Source organism: Hylobates moloch, unplaced genomic scaffold (assembly GCF_009828535.3).
Source record: "Hylobates moloch isolate HMO894 unplaced genomic scaffold, HMol_V3 SCAFFOLD_8, whole genome shotgun sequence".
Taxonomy (NCBI): Eukaryota; Metazoa; Chordata; class Mammalia; order Primates; family Hylobatidae; genus Hylobates; species Hylobates moloch.
This window is the reverse complement of record NW_026652283.1, coordinates 102,285,679-102,302,525: the sequence shown is the minus strand read 5'-3', so window position 1 is coordinate 102,302,525 and position 16,847 is coordinate 102,285,679. Positions and strand designations below refer to the sequence as shown.

General features: G+C 36.9%; 1 protein-coding gene across 6 annotated transcripts in view; it reads right to left on the bottom strand.

Moving 5' to 3' along the window:
* Positions 1 to 598: 598 nt before the first annotated feature.
* Positions 599 to 16,847, bottom strand: part of NEK10 (NIMA related kinase 10) — a 248,764-nt gene continuing 232,515 nt past the window's right edge. For 5 of the 6 annotated variants that reach the window (XM_032162265.2, XM_058442269.1, XM_058442271.1 and 2 more), the window contains 4 exons: positions 10,569 to 10,677; positions 6,835 to 6,887; positions 6,700 to 6,755; positions 2,114 to 2,291 (listed from right to left, as the gene is read on the bottom strand). In XM_032162265.2, the coding sequence (XP_032018156.1) occupies positions 2,243 to 2,291; positions 6,700 to 6,755; positions 6,835 to 6,887; positions 10,569 to 10,677 (267 nt within the window). In that variant the 3' untranslated portion in view covers positions 2,114 to 2,242. Of the gene's footprint in view, positions 613 to 2,113; positions 2,292 to 6,699; positions 6,756 to 6,834; positions 6,888 to 10,568; positions 10,678 to 16,847 lie in introns of those variants that run through there. The other variant, XM_058442270.1, reaches the window with a different exon arrangement.

Here is a 16,847-nt window from a genome sequence, read left to right as displayed (position 1 = left end):
TGACTTCTAACATAATAAATGCCCATTCCTATCACCTAAAAGAGTTACATGCAATGGTTGGGCACAGTGGCTCAGGCCTCTAATCCCAGCACTTTGGGAGGCCAAGGCGGGCAGATCACCTGAGGTCAGGAGTTTGAGACCAGCCTGGCCAACATGGTGAAACCCCATCTCTACTAAAAATACAAAAATTAGCTGGGCGTGGTAGCACATGCCTGTAATCCCAGCTACTCAGGAGGCTGAGGCAGGAGAATTGCTTGAACCCAGGAAGCGGAGGTTGCAGTAAGGTAAGATCTCGCCATTGCACTCCAGCCTGGGCAACAGAGTGAGACTCTGTCTTTAAAAAAAAAAAAAAAAAAAGAGTCAGATGGAAACATTTTGCTCACTTTCTGGTCAATAAGACCAACTATATGCACTTTAAAACATCTTCAAGTAAACCATTTATCTTCTCTTACCACGGTATGCCTTTTGAATACTGTTCTTTCCTAAATTCTGTTTACTATATATTACCATTTGGGAAATAACTTGATTTCAAACTCTCACCCCACAATCAGAATTTGTGCCCCTCCAGGTCTGTGCTTCCTGCATGAAGAAGAAATGTGCCCCTTTCATACACTGAAAGATATAAAGAATTATAAGTGCAGGTTCAAATTAACTTGGAACAGAAATAAAATTTTCCCTGGGTAAATCAGTATCATAGCATTCTGATTTTATGAATTTCACATATGGATAGAATTGGTTTGAAAGCTGAAACTGAAATTTTCATTACTATATTTGCATCTATTATCTTACATTACAGTGTATCTGTAATTATTAATTTGGCTTAAAGAAAGATCCATTGACAATCTTCAAAAGCATTAGTGTATGATTAAAGGGAATTTGGATATAATTTAAGTATTAAATACACTCATTAAAAAAATAGTGTAGATTTTCATACTATACAGGAAGAAGGTTATGGTCTTTCAACCACTGTAAATAAATTGAACTAAAATCGATTCAATTATACTAAAAAAAATCAGTGTAAACAAGGATGACAGAACTCCATGAAAAGTAAATAAAAAATATAATTTCAACTTTCAGGTTACTAATTACGTAGAATAAATTGCTCTTTAGGTAGCTAGAAGTGTAGACAGATTTCACAATGAGGGCATTTCTTGACATTACACCAGAGTTTTAAGAAGCCTATTGAAGGGAAGGAGTTTAAGCCCAGTGAGAATCTAGCAGATTTTCATCATAATTCTCCCTGTATAAAGGATGTTACACAGTTTGGCATTCTGATTTCACTTTCGTCGAGCTGCTTCAATGAGTAAAAAAGGGATTTAACTTATTTTTCATTTCAAATTCCTAAACAATAACAATTCATAAACAATTTAGGTAATTGTAAAAAGGAGGGATTTAGGATGAGGAATATTGCATCTTTTTCATAGATTCTATAAACTCTTCAAAGTGCTCTAAAAATACTACAAGTTTGATTAGCAGCAAAGCATTAGTCTAATCAAAACCTCTCTCCTTCCGCCCTCATATATGTACATATACACACACTGTCAGCAATATATTCTATTAGTCTAACTTAAATCTGACAGTTTGACAGCTACCCCCAGAGGCTGTGCAAGGTTACAAATACTGTCTACACTGTATCACAGTTCAAGACCACTAGCACCCAAGTGGTTAAGCGAAAACCAACCCGACCACTAAAAAAAAAAAAAAAAATTCAATCACATATTTTGAATTTCTTTAAATATAAAAATGGAGGATACAGTGAATCACCCAATATATTATTCTGAGTCCTGTAACTGTCTTTATCTAAAATATTTTTTACATATAGAAGGCTAGATGCCTTTAAATATACTTTTAGCAATTCTGAGTACCAAATGTGCCTTTGAAAAATATGACAAGTTTTTTTTTTAATGTTGAGGAAAATTCTGTAAGAGAGTTTTTTTGTTGTTGTTTTTGGGTTTTCCCCCCACCCCCACAGAGATGAATTTTGCAGCATTTTCTCCCAGCAGCACACTGACAGCTCTGACATCCTGTATATAATGTGTTCTGGCAATGAAGCCCTCAAGTACTGCAGCTGTCATATACTCCAGCACAGGACCCCCAGAAAGAAGTCCTGCAGGCCCCATGGCATCTTGGTCTTTTCCACACCCTCTAGCAGCACCCAATCCTTGGGCATCTTGCAATAGCGGCTGAAGTCCAGAACTCAAACTTCACTGAGAAAATCAAGTCCACTCAAAATGCAGCATTTTCATCTTTTGGTTGGGTGATTCTTGGTCCCCCATGGATAGGAATGATATCTATAAGATTCAGAAGTGGAAAGAATTCTCTATAGTTACAAATATTTTAGTTCATACATTCAATTTCAAAAACTGGGGCTCAGGCATATAAGTAAATAAATCACAGTAAATAAAGATTATTTTTGTTGGGATGGGGACATTTTTAGAAAGCTGCCTTTGGCTGAAGTCTGGTGCTAACAAGGCCTTTCTCAAATTATGAACTCAAAAGGAACTGATAACACTTTGTAGTAGAAAAACAAATACTCATTCAAAGTAGCTTGTACATTTGAATACCTGTGTAGGTTAAAATAACTATTTTACATGCTTATCAGTCAATTGGGGAAATAAAGCAATTCAAGTGGATTCAATGTAGATTTCTTGTTATCGTGTATATTGTTATTTCTCAACATATTTTATTATTAAAAATAAAATATTAATGTAATACATAAGTATATTCATAAAGATTATACGCTCATTATCTGTTTATTCCTGACTCAAATGATTTTATCCTCACAAACAACAATGATAAAATTAAGGCATATTAAGTTGCACCCTTCTGGTAAGCGACCTAAATGCTTAAGTACGTAAAATGTAATTTATCATACAACCACGCAAATGATCAAAAATAGAGCCTGCTTTGGGAACAGCTATGAGGCTGGCCAAGCCTTTTCGACCTTCTTTAACTTTCTTTACACAGCTTTCTTCTTTCCAACTCGGTCCTAGCTCCCTTTTTCCCAGAAGCCCAGAAACGAGAAATACCCAACCTTGGTCAGAGGTCCTTGCTGCTCTTTCGGTTCCTGTTACCATTTTCTTTTTCTAATGCAGCATTTTATGCCTGAGACATTCTTCCTAACTGTCCAAGCAGTCTCCTCATGATTTAAACAGTTCCAGAAATCTTTCTCAAAGATAGATAATGGCTTTATCCTGAGACTTTCAGTCTGAAAATGGCACCTCTCTATTCTCTTCCTTAACTAAATATAAAACCTATAATTTAAGCCAAAAATGTACCTTACCTTGAATTAATCCTTTAGTGAGTGGCTGGCTAGATTATGTGTGCACTATTCAAACTGACAGTCTTGAATTGTAAACTTGAATAACACAGGAATTATGTATGTAACTTTCTCAGCATGGTGCTTAATTCATTTAAGACAAATTTTGCAATGATGATGATGACAATGATGACCATGCCAATGAGAACAACAGGGATCTGGGTAGACCCTGGTGAAGGAGTGAAAACAGTGTTCCCCATTTCCAACCACATAGCTAAAACAGCTTTCCTCAATTGTGTTCCATGTAAAGAGTGAGGAAAACACTGAGGTCAACAAACAAGGTCAACAGATTTCTTTCCTGTAGTACATCTCAGAGTCTTTAATATGGCAATAGGTGTCAATATTCTCCAAAAATAAAAAATTGTACATTCTGAGTTTCCCAAATATATGTGGTCATGAAACTTTATTTTTCAGAGACTATCTATTAACATCTTTGATAATATTGCCCATTCTATGAAACCTACTCGGGAAAAATGCAGTCTACTAATTCTAAATACTGATTCTAAATACCTCTACATATGCTGTGACATTTAGCACCCTCCACCCTTTGACTGTGGAAAAAAGCATGACAGTACCAGCTAATCTGATTTGTACTTGGAGTTATGTGTTATTTGCAGTTTGTGGATTATTAGGTGCTTCTAATTTAAGCCTGACTTATTTCTTGGGAATTATTTTGGAACACTAGTAAACAAACAGTGGCTTTAGGCACACACAAGGGTTATTTTTACAAGCAAATTCTGGACAGTTTTTCTCCCAAGATATGTTCTATCATTGCTATTAGAAGCCAAAAGGGGGTCAGGTGTAGTGGCTCATGCCTGTAATCCCAGCACTTTGGGAGGCCGAGACAGGTGGATCACCTGAGGTCAGGAGTTCAAGACCAACCTGGCCAACATGAAGAAACCCCGTTTCTACTAAAAATACAAAAATTAGCCAGGTGTGGTGACAGGCGCCTGTAATCCCAGTTACTCGGGAGGCTGAGGCAGGAGAATTGCTTGAACCTAGGAGGTGGAGTTTGTAGTGAGCTGAGATTGCACCACTGCACTCCAGCCTGGCCTGAGCAACAGGGCAAGATTACATCTCAAAAAAAAAAAAAAAGAAGCCAAAAAGGGAATACCATGGATATATGGATTTTTAAATGTGATTCATTTTAATTTGGAGCCCTTTAAGGAAATTTAATGCAATACCCAACTTGTATTGACTTGTATTGCTTAAACTTGACTGTTTCATCATACCTTCATAATAGATTCACAATTACAAATACAACTGAATAATTTTTTGCCTTTGTTATAAGGCATCTTATTATCTGTTTATCATAATAAGAAAATTTACAGTATCTTTCAATAAAGCCATATGTTTTTGGAACTAGATCTGTTTAAAACCTAATGAAAGTAGAATTGAAAAAGAATAATGATAAATTCCAAAATAAGACTTAAATATTTTTTAATAAAGGGAAAATAAAAGTTCTTGTAAGAGCTTCCTTAAGTTCCTTGCACACTTAGTTTTCCTTAATGTTTTCCTTAAATGTTTCTGCAAAAAATATGAAGACACTCCTTGCCCATGATCCCAAGTTTCTGAGAAAATGCAGATAAAATAACAAGAGTGATCTTTGCCCCAGTACAAGCCAAGGGCACTTGAAATAATAAGGCTCAGAGTTAAAAACAGAAACATTCATACTATCCATGAAAGGGTGGATATACTCAGACCTTGAATAGAAAATGAAAATTCAAAAATCTCTCCAGGGATGGTGGGAGGAGAATAGTTGTGGAGATGGTAATTTCTATTAACGATATATCTTTAGAAAATAAGAATTACTCATCGTTCCTCTGCAGTTATAAATCACAACAGATCTAAATTTATAAAGGTAGTATTTTGAAACTCTGTTATCCAGTCAAAAGAGCAAGTAGTTGAATAATTTTACTTGTGATTCATAAGAAAAACTCCTTGAAATGGGAGAAGAAGAAGAAAAAGGAGAAGAAACACTGGAGACTGAACTAACCTTAAAAAAGAATCTAATTTCTATATAATGACCTTAACAGGATGTTCTTGAGCCTCTTTCTCTTCCTTTTGTTACTAGTCATCTTTGGTGAAGACTTCTGGAATAATTTAAATGGTGGTCACAAAATAGTTTCAATAATTGAAAAGGAAGGCAGTCCCTCCAGGCATAAAAGACCACTTTGAGAGAATAGACTCCAAAGGACTATGCCTCCTAAAACAACTGTGGCCCATATAGAGTGTGTGTGTGTGTGTGTGTGTGTGTGTGTGTGTGTGTGTGTGTGTGTGGATACTTGCAATCAATTTGATGACTCAGCTATGAGTAGGCTCCTTAGGTAAGTCAAGAGACAACTCTTGTGTAGCAGACACTGTAAACGCCCATACCCCTATCTATTCCACTTCAAAGCATGCTGGCGGATTTCTACCTGCCAATACATAAAGAAATTCATAAAGAAATACCTGCATTTCTTTCCCTGAGGATTTCTCTGACCCCTGGAGTCTTCTTTGTTCATATTTACAAAAGGCCAGAAAAAAACAGGGAATTAACTCTTCCTAAGGAAAGGCCTTAAACAATGACTGATGGAGATTGGAGGATAAATACCTCAGCTCTCTCACTCTTCATGTGGGATGGCCCTGGTACATGTTCTATACCAGCTCTTAGATTTCCCCAGTGGGATCAGGCTCCAATCAACTACAGTGCTAATTTGCTTGATTATAAAATCTTTCTTGAATAACTTCTTAGTAAACTAATTGTACTCAAATTGTTGTGCCAACACTATTTCCAAAACTAAAATTATAAAAATTGATGTGGTTGATAAAATAGCATATATTCTTAGAACAACAATAATAGCTATATTGGAAGATAACATACAGCTCCAGTAAATGGAGGTTTTTTATTTAGGGTAAACAAATGGCAACATACAATAGCAAAGTCTCTTCTCCACAAATATATCTCAAATTCACAAGAAATGATTCTTTGTTCAGTTGCACTTTGTCCCTAGCCTTCTGTGCAAATAGTGGGTAGATTTAAGTGATAGGAGTGAGTTTTCAGCTCTTCTAGAATGAGACAAACAAATATTTGATTTTTAAAAAACCGATCTAGAAATGCTTTTCCACTTACTTATGTTTATTATTTTTTATTGGAATAAATTTCTACTAAGCAATCACCCTTTTTGTTTCAACTGAGAATACAGCAACTGTGTCCGCACAAAAGATGGGCACATATATTCTACTTATAGATGTATCTAGTGTAAGCAAAGATATTTTATAAAAGTATTTAAAATAAAATTTGAAAAAAAACCCTCTGGAATAAAGGATAGAGAAATTAGATCTAACATCTGATTACCTCAATTCATCTTTCACAATTGAAAGTAAACTCTAGCTGTTACCTGTTAGATGTAAAATTGTAATAGCCACTTTCCTCAAGGACTTCTTCAATCACAATCTAAAATTTTAAAAATCAGGTTAGTATTGAATTAAAAGCAACAAAATAAAATCATTCAGAGACACTGCAAAAACCTCACCTGCATCTGTTCATACGTTATTCCTTCCTCCAATTCAAAGCTGGTTGGTAAACCTAAAAAAGATAAACTATGGAAAGTCTGACATTTGGGTTCACATTTTCTTAGTTATTTTTACTGGCAATTATGACTTCAACCATAGGGCAAACAGGTCAATTTCTTAATGATAAAGATGGAACGAGCAAATTCCAAAGCATCTGCCTTGGCTTTGAATATTCAAATGTTTTGTTTTTCTTTCTTTAATAACTGACTTCCTTGGGCATGGCCATCACAAAATGATATATGAAGATTAAGGGGCATTGCTCATAGTGTCCAATTAAGTTAGAGGTGTGTGTGTGTGTATGTGTTAAAGGCAAGTGAGGGGTGATTCCAAATGCAAATTACCTGATGGTTGTTTTCTGATTAAGAAACTCTCCCTAATCCACAGGCTAAGAAGAATAAATATACGTTAGAAAGAAAATTGATTCTTACAGAGAGGCAGATACAGATGTAAAGAGACCAAAGATCTCACCCTTTCATATAGCTGCCTAGAGGGAAAAAAATATATTTATTGCCAGAAGACTTTTAAAATGTTTATTTTTACTATTATTATTATTACTATTATCATCATCATCTTGTAGAGATAGGGTCTCACTATGTTACCCAGGTTGGTCTTGAATTCCTGAGCTCAAGTCATCCTCTTGCCTACAGCCTTCCAACGTCTGTATATTATAAGCATTTGCCACCATGGCTGGCCAGACTTTTTTTTTTTTTTTACATTTAACTTAATTTTAAGTTCCAGGATACATGTGCAGGATGTGCAGGTTTGTAATATAGGTAAATGTGTGCCATGGTGGTTTGCTGCACCTGTCAACTCATTAGCTAGGTATTAAGCCCAGCATGCATTAGCTATTTATCCTGATGCTCTCCCTCCCCTCACACACTCCACCACCCCGACAGGCCCCAGTGTGTGTTGTTCCCCTTTCTGTGTCCATGTGTTCTCATTGTTCAGCTCCCACTTATAAATGAGGACATTTGGTGTTTGGTTTTCTGTTCCTGTGTTAGTTTGCTGAGGATAATGGCTTCTAGCTCCATCCATGTCCCTGCAAAGGACATGATCTCATTCCTCTTTATAGCTGCATGGTATTCCATGGTATATGTGTACCACATTTTCTTTATCCAGTCTATCATTGATGGGCATTTGGGTTGATTCCACGTCTTTACTATTGTGAATAGTACTGCAATGAACATACGTGTGCATGTATCTTTATAAGGGAATGATTTATTTTTCTTTGGGTATATACCCAGTAATGGGATTGCTGGGTCAAATAGTATTTCTGGTTCGAGGTCTTTGAGGAATAGCCACACTGTCTTCCATAATGGTTGAACTAATTTACATTCCCAGCAACAGTGTAAAAGCATTCCTATTTCTCCACAGCCTTGCCAACATCTGTTGTTTCTTGACATTTAAATAATTGCCATTCTGACTGGCACAAGATGGTTTCTCATTGTGGTTTTGATGTGCATTTCTCTAATGATCACTGATGTTGAGCTTTTTATCATGTTTGTTGGCCGCATAAATGTCTTCATTTGAGTAGTGTCTGTTCATGTCCTTAGCCTACTTTTTAATGGGGTTGCCTTTTTCTTGTAAATTTGTTTAAGTTCCTTGCAGATTCTGGATATTAGACCTTTGTCAGATAGATAGATTGCAAAAATTTTCTCTCTTTCTGTAGGTTGTCTGTAAACTCTGATGATAGTTTCTTTTGCTGTGCAGAAGCTCTTTAATTAGGTCCCATTTGTGAATTTTTGCTTTTGTTATAATTGCTTTTGGCATTTTCGTCATGAAATCTTTGCCCATGCCTGTGTCCTGAATGTATTGTCTAGATTTCCTTCTAGGGTTTTTATAATTTTGGGTTTTACATTTAAGTCTTTAATCCATCTTCAATTAATTTTTGTATAAGGTGTAAGGAAGGGGCCCAGTTTCAATTTTCTGCATGTGCCTAGCCATTTCTCCCAGCACCATTTATTAAATAAGGAATCCTTTCCCCATTGCTTGTTTTTGTCAGGTTTGTCAAAGCTCAGATGGTTCCAGATGTATGGTCCTATTTCTGAGTTCTCTATTCTGTTCCATTGGTCTATGTGTCTGTTTTTGTAGCAGTCCATGCTGTTTTGGTTACTAAAGCCTTGTAGTATAGTTTGAAGTCAAGTAACATGATGCCTCCAGCTTTGTCCTTTTTGCTTGGGATTGTCTTGCTGGACAGACTTTATGATGGTTGATCAGAATTTGGTATACCAGCACCTTAACCCACTCTGATGCCACCCAAAGCCGTGTTGACCAGCTTTCACTCAAAGCAATCAACACTGACATGTAGAGGCCTAGGCCACTTCTCTGCCAATTCAAATAGAGAAGAGAGAATGGCTTTGGGGTCAAGAAGAGACATGAAAATGTGAGTACTGGTAGCTCATTTTTAAAGGCATTCCCCAGAGTACTGGCAGCTCATTTTTAAAGGCATTCCCCACAGTACTGGCAGGCTCTGCTGTTTTTGCTTTTGCCCAGCTGGCTGTGACATGGGCCAAGCCTAGTCAGCTCTGGGGTGGGGCATCCAGCTGCCCTGGGAGGAGTTTGTCAACTCACCCTCAGGTTTTTGAGAGACTTTTATCAAAGTTCTTCATTTCATCAGAGTTTCTATAATGAGGAGAAGTTTGGCCTGCAGATAAACTTCCCTGTCTTGGAAATGCTTTTAAAAGCAAATGACTTTAAACAACATTTTATCTTGGATTTCTCAGGGATTATTTTAAATAAAATTCTGCATGCATAGGGGTTAGCTTTATCCCAGAAGACCAAAGGAAAGTTTGTCAATTAATTCACGAAATAATTCGTTCAGTCAACAACAAAAGCACAACAAAAGTGAGCATTTTTTCCAAGCTAAAGAGATGGCAAGTCTTCATTTAACTGTAAAATCTTCACTTCTATCCACTCCTCCAAGTGACATAGTTACCGTTTATAAAGATTCAAAAATTATTTAAGAGTACTGAAACCTAAGAGTAGCTTGAAAGCTTCCTCTCCAAATTCAGATACGACAAGAAGAGTTCAATTATGCTGAGCCCCCACTAATAGACAAGCACTTTTTATTTTTACTCTAATCCTCACCATAACCTTAAGATGCAAGTATTTATCCCCACTTTACAGGCAAGGAAACTGGGGTTCAGAGAGGTTAAATAATTGTCCATAGTCAGCTACTAAATGGTTTAGCCAAGATTTGAATCTAGGCACCCAGGTTTCCAGAATCTGTGCCTTTAAATCCCTATGCTATACTGCCTCCCTATGTGAATTTTATGTAAAAGAGAAAAAAATTCAAGTGTCTAATGTGGATTCTTCAGGTGAGTTTCAAGGTTTCTCTATTTTGAATATTTAAACTCTTTATTTCTGCTCCTTATCTCCCTATATGCTTTAGGAAATTTGATTTCCCATCATCAGATAAACAAAAAGAAATAAAAGGAAATACAAGTCACCCACACAGATTCTACTATTTGTTTATGATATTAATAAATGATCAAGGAAGCTGCCACAACTGGGTAAGATACATTTCAGGGAATTTCTAGATTCCTACCATATGTGCCTTCCAACTATTGCCATAAATAATCAAAATAAGCTCTATTTAAAAAAAAAAATTGGAGATAATCTTTTAGAAATAGCTGTTGATCCAAACAATATATTTCTTCGTGAAAGCCAGGTTACCCACGTTGATCACTATTACCTGTAGGGTCATTTGGGGACATGCTGTTTCCACTGGATGAATGATGTAATAAATGGTAATCTGCTGTGAAAAAGTTGGGCTCAATCGGTTCTGGAGATCCCTGAGATAACTGAAATAGAAAAAGCAAAATCACTTCTTAGTTTACACTCAGAAGGAAATGGCAGGAGACGTCTGTGTGGGGTTTTTCATTTCCGTATGTCTCTGCACAGAAAATTTAGTGTTCTGTGGTTTTCAATCCCCTGTAAATTGATAAAGAAATAATCTTCTTTCCAAAAGAACTTATAAATTGGATGCAGCAAAATTACAGTGAAAGCAAGTTAGACAATTCTCTGGTCATATGAAAAAATATACTTTATGGCCTTATGAGAGCAAAAGAAAAATGAATATAAAAATACTGGCATGAAGCTGGGACATCAAGATGTTATTTTTATCAGGCATGGGAGGAATAAACTCCAATTATTCAACAGAACAATATGTTTAGCTCAAATCACTATTTCTTTTCCTGTATCTGCTTTGAATAATTCCTTTTTGTTTGATCAAGGGAAGTAAGTTTCTTTTTGTTTCTTTTTTTTTTTTTTCTGCGACAGTGTCTCACTCTTGTCGCCCAGGCCGCAGGGCAGTGGCACAATCTTAGCTCACTGCAGCTTCCACCTCCATGCTCAAGTGATTCTCCTGCCTCAGCCTCCCAAGTAGCTGGGATTATAGGCACCTGCCACCATGCCCAGCTAATTTTTGCATTTTTTCTTTTTTTTTAGTAGGGATGAGGTTTCACCATGTTGGCCAGGCTGGTCTCAAACTCCTGACCTCAGGTGATCCACCCACCTCGGCCTCCCAAAGTGCTGGTATTACAGGCGTAAGCCACCGCATCTGGCCAAATAAGTTTTTTAATACACTTTTCTAAATTACTATTAATTAATTTTAATCTCCTATTATTAATTCCCAGCACTCTGAAGGAAAGAGTAATTTGCCAAATGACAGTATTTATTAAAGTTTCAATCATTTAATGCCTTTCTCTAAAGCTGAATTTTTAAAGTAGAATTTTAGACCATAAATGTTTTTCAACCTCCTTTCGCCTTTAATTCCAATTATCACTTGGGCTGGCCAAGTTTTAGTGCCTAAGTTACTTTTAAAATATAAATTCATAATAACAAATCAGAAAAAATGGCATAATTTGTACTATGCAATAGTAGTTAGCTTGTATTCATATACTTTATGAGTTAAAATACATCATTGTTCAATCACTTGAGAAAACTACTTGGCAATATACACTACAATTTAATAACAGATGCCTACCCTATGACCCAGCAATCTCACTCTTAAGGATTTATATGAGAGAAATAAGTGCATATGTCCCATCAAAAGATATGTATAAGAATATTCATCACACCTTTTTTTCATAATAACTAAAATCTGGAAAAACCCCAATTGTCCATGGAGAAAAGAATGGATAGATACACATCATGGTGTGTTCATACAATGGAATTCTGCAAAGCAATAAAAAAGAACAAACTATGGATACTCATAGCAACATGGTTGAGTGTTGGACAAAAGAAGCCAGAAACAAAATACATAGTGTATGACTTCATTCTTATAAATTTTCATCATCAGTGATATGGTTTGGCTGTGTCCTCACCCAAATCTCATCTTGAATTGTAACTCCCACAATTCCCATGTGTCATGGGAGGACCTGGTGAGAGGTAATTGAAACATGGGTGTGGGTCTTTCCTGTGCTGTTCTCATGATAGTGAAAAAGTCTCACAAGATCTGATAGCCTTAAAAACTGGAGTTTGCCTACACAAGCTCTCTCTCTTTTTGCCTGCTGCCATCCGTTTAAGATGTGACTTGCTCCTCCTTGCCTTCTGCCATGATTGTCAGGCTTCCCCAGCCACGTGGAAATGTAAGCCCAATTAAACCTCTTTCTTTTGTAAATTTCCCAGTCTTGGTATGTATTTATCAGCAGCATGAAAACAGACTAATACAATCAGACAAAACTAACCAAGGGTAACAGAAATCAGGTAATGATTACACTGTGGCAGGAGATGTAATGTGGCTGGGAAGAGGCACAAAGGGGGCTTCTGCAGAGCTAGAAATATTCTATATATTGATGTGGGTGGTGGTCGTATGGGTGAAAATGTGTTCATAAAACTTCATGAGGCTGTATATGTACCTCATTGTACTCACTATGCATTTATACCTTAAAATATTTTATATTAGCAATTTAAAATTAAGTTTTTCTATCAATGTACTTTGGATATTGTAAATACAAATCATTTATGGATTTCCTAGTCTCCATGTTGACAAACACCTACTACCCTCTAAGGAAAAAAATATATGATTATATCCATTTTTATCAGTGATAACCGATAACTGAGGTAATTGGGTCATGGGGGTGGTTTCCCCCATGCTGTTCTCATGATAGTGTGTGAGATCTCACGAGATCTGACGGTTTTATAAGTGTCTGGCATTTCCCCTGCTTGCACTCATTCTCTCCTGCTGCCCAGTGAAGAAGTGCCTTCCACCATGATTGTAAGTTTCCTGAGGCCTCCCGAGCCATGTGGAACTGTGAGTCAATTAAGCCTTTTTGCTTTATAAATTACCCATTCTCGGGTATTTCTTCATGCAGCCTGGGAACGGACTAATATATAACCCATCTGTAATATGACAAGATTGTAAGATTATAAATACCGTAATACGGGAGGCCCTGATAGTCACACACTTAATAACTTTCTGATCTGTGCTGTAGGGTATCATGGAGGTAGCCCTGAGCATTCTGTATGTCTCATATCCCAGCTTGTAGGTGGCTACAACTAAGCTTTTTAACGTCTTGTGATGCTGAAAGTGATTTCCTGGTATTACCTTTCAAATGACTTCAGATGGAATTTTTCATATGGTTTAGCACAGGAGTAATTGGCTGCCTGAAATATCATCCTAATTATAAAAAGCTTACTTAATTTAATTATTAAGTTTATACCTTGGAATTCTAAAGATTTCAAAGGCAGAAAGATATTTAAAGCCTTAAAAAAAATTATGTGAATTGTGACTTGGAGAGGTCAAGATTGCCATTTTAAGATGACAAGGACAAGTCCTTTTCGTTGATCTCAAACCCTGAAGAGAGGAGTTTTCGAGATTTCCAGTGCTTATGTCATGTTGGAAGCCTCATTGAGCTTAAGAACTGGAAATTCTTAGAGAGATCTTAGAAGGCAAGGACTAAAATTCATTTTGTGATGAATCCCAGATACACTGACTTTCATTCTAAGAACTTCCCAGAGCTACTTTTTGCAGTTCAGTTTCTAGATATACACATTGTTTTGGCAAACTATTTTTTACCCCCTAGTATATGTTGGACAGCATGGTTTATGATCTGAGCAGGATGCAGAAATGATCTGGTTTCTGTGAGACTTGTAATATGACTAGGAAAACAAGATAATAATGTGAAAAAATAGGGTGATATCATAAATCATGAACTATGAAATGAAATAGTGATTTGTAAACTGACAAAAAGAAGGGTCCTTCATGAAGACTAGCATGGTTTTTTTAGAGGTTCTGTAGAAGAAACACTGGAGCTGATCTTTGAAGGATAAATTTAGGTAAATCATAGCAATCAAAGTGGACATTCCAGGTAGGGAGAACTTGGAGGTAAAGGTTGGGCATTGCATTTTAATGGAAAAATGATGACAGGGATATGACATGATTCCATGTTATAGAGATATGGGCATTCATGATGAAATGGGGAAAACAAGTTCCATTCATTAATGTATTATTTTTAATCAATTATTTTGTGCCAAGCACAGGTCCAAACAATGAAAAAACCCATTGATGGGCAAAAATTATACTCTTGGAGTTCGCTAACTACTTAAGGAGAAATAGGTCTGTGAAATATCCACCTAGATACATGTAAAATTGCAACTGTTCCAAATGCATCAAAAGATAGGTTTGTGGCTTTAGGAGGTAGCAGATAGATTTGACTTAGTCAGCAAAGGCTTCCATGAAAAAGTGACATTTACGCCAAGAGCTGAAAGAATGAGTAAGAATGAGTAGAAGGGGTGAGAAGAACATTACAGGCAGAGGAAAAAGCATGTACAAGACTATAAAGGAAGCAGCATGCTAGATAAACAAATTTTAGAAAGGGCCTGGTGGCTGACGTGGAGACAGCAAGGGGCAAGAGTGATACGAGATGAGGGTGAACAGAAGGGCAGGAGTTAGACCTGATTTTGGCATTTTATACTGAGTTCCTTGAAGGATTTTCTGTGTTGTGTGTGTGTGTACAAGTGTAACATGATCTGTTTTGAAAGGTTCATCCTGGATGTAACACACAAAACAGTTTAAGAGGGGCTGGGATCATCAGGGTGAATGCAGACAGACTATGAAGAGGCTCCTACAAGTAAGGGGGACCTGGAAAGCTGGATCCCAGAGTTTAGATGATGAGACAGAAAACAGGAATCTACTAAGATTTTTGAGTATGCTAATAAAAAAATGCTTAATAACTATTAGTCTGACAAGATAGATTGGAGAACAAGAAGATCTGCAAAGAAGCTGTGACACTAATGCAAGAGACAAGGGCCCAGAACTTAGACTAGATGGCAACCAAAGGAAGGAATGGATATGGAAGACTGAATATTCTTATTTAACAATAGTAGCACTAATTGACATGTATTGGATACTTACAACATTCTAGACACATTAGATATTCTATTTGATTCTTACAACTACCCTCTAAGTCAAGTATTACCCCCTTTTACAAACAAGGAAATGGAGAATGAAAGTAATTTACACAAGAAACACAGCTATTAAGTGGCAGAACCAGGGCCAGAAGCTAGGGCTGACTTACATCAAAGGTCAGAACCTTGGAGACTACAGACTACTCAGGCATTAATGACTTAGGGGGTAAAAGAAATGAAGCAGAGCAGGTGAAAAAGTGTGAGGTTTAAAGAATGAGCTGAAGGAAAACTGACGCTTTCAAGGAAACTGATGTAGACACAGGAAGGGAGGAGAAGGTGGTGAGTCTAATTCCAGACATGCCAGATGGCAAAGTAAATGTTCACCCAGCAGGTGGAAATATGGAGGACACAGCAGAACATCTTTAAGCAGAGGCCCCAGTGGCTGGATGAGGCCATGAGATGGTTCAGTAGTCTAATGCCAATGTTGTGTGAGCCCTTTTTTTTGCTTTGTGAGCATTCAGCTTATAGTTGTACCTCCTTTTTAGCATTCAAACTGTTTGAAAGGATGTGTAAGAGCCTCATTCTGAGCTGACATAATAGGGCCCTCCTGCTCTGAATAGACACCGACAGTTCTAAAGAGCAAATGATTGAATATACTTTTGAACTAAACTAATATATTAAGGAGAACAGACTGTATCATTGTTACTACCTCTCCCCCCCAAAAAAAACATTGATTTTTGAGCAAGTATTGAGCAATTTTATCCTTTATTTGGTCAATTGGGAATATAGTACTTTTTAGGCAAAACCTAAATAGAAAAAAAAAAGAAACTATACATGTAATATTTATTAAATTTCCCAAACTATATCTTTTTCATATGATAAAATAGGGTTATCCTCACTGTAGAACAATTACACACAATATTGGGGAATCTAATCAACTGAGGTAGAACTCTGAAGGAAACTGAGCCAAACGTAAATAAAATGAGGTGCCAGAAGTGAGAAAATTTTCAACACATTTCATCACTCTGCACTCGCCAGTCTTCCGGTCTTACTTCCCTCAGATTTTCCTTATCTTCTTTGACTGAACTACACTATTATAAGATACAACAGATTGCCTAATTTTTTTTATCTTTTCTAACCTACAGCTTCTCCATATGAGTTTTTATTAGCTTTCTATGGGACATTTTGTTAACAGAAATGTCCAGTATTCCTACTCACTATTTTCTTATACACACACACACACAAACGCACATATGCATGTGGACCCATACATGCATGGCCCATCACTGGCTCCACCACACTTTCTAAGCCCCAGGGATGTACACCTCACCCTCAACCCCCTTTCTGCCAAAAGTATTCCTGTTGCCGTGGTGTTTACATTTCCAGCAAGGATTGTGTTCCTAACAGAAAATCCCTAAACTAAAAGAAGGCTGGGAAACCACTGTTCTACACTACTTACAACTAGGAGATCATCCTCCCAGGAACTTGACTCAACACTGAAGGTGATGTCAAGGAAGAGTGAATGGTGGCTTGACCTGGCTGGGCAGGAGAGCCCTGCTATAGGAGCTTCTCTACTTGTTCAGAACAGGTTGCTGCTGGGCATTGCTGATTCACAATGCCT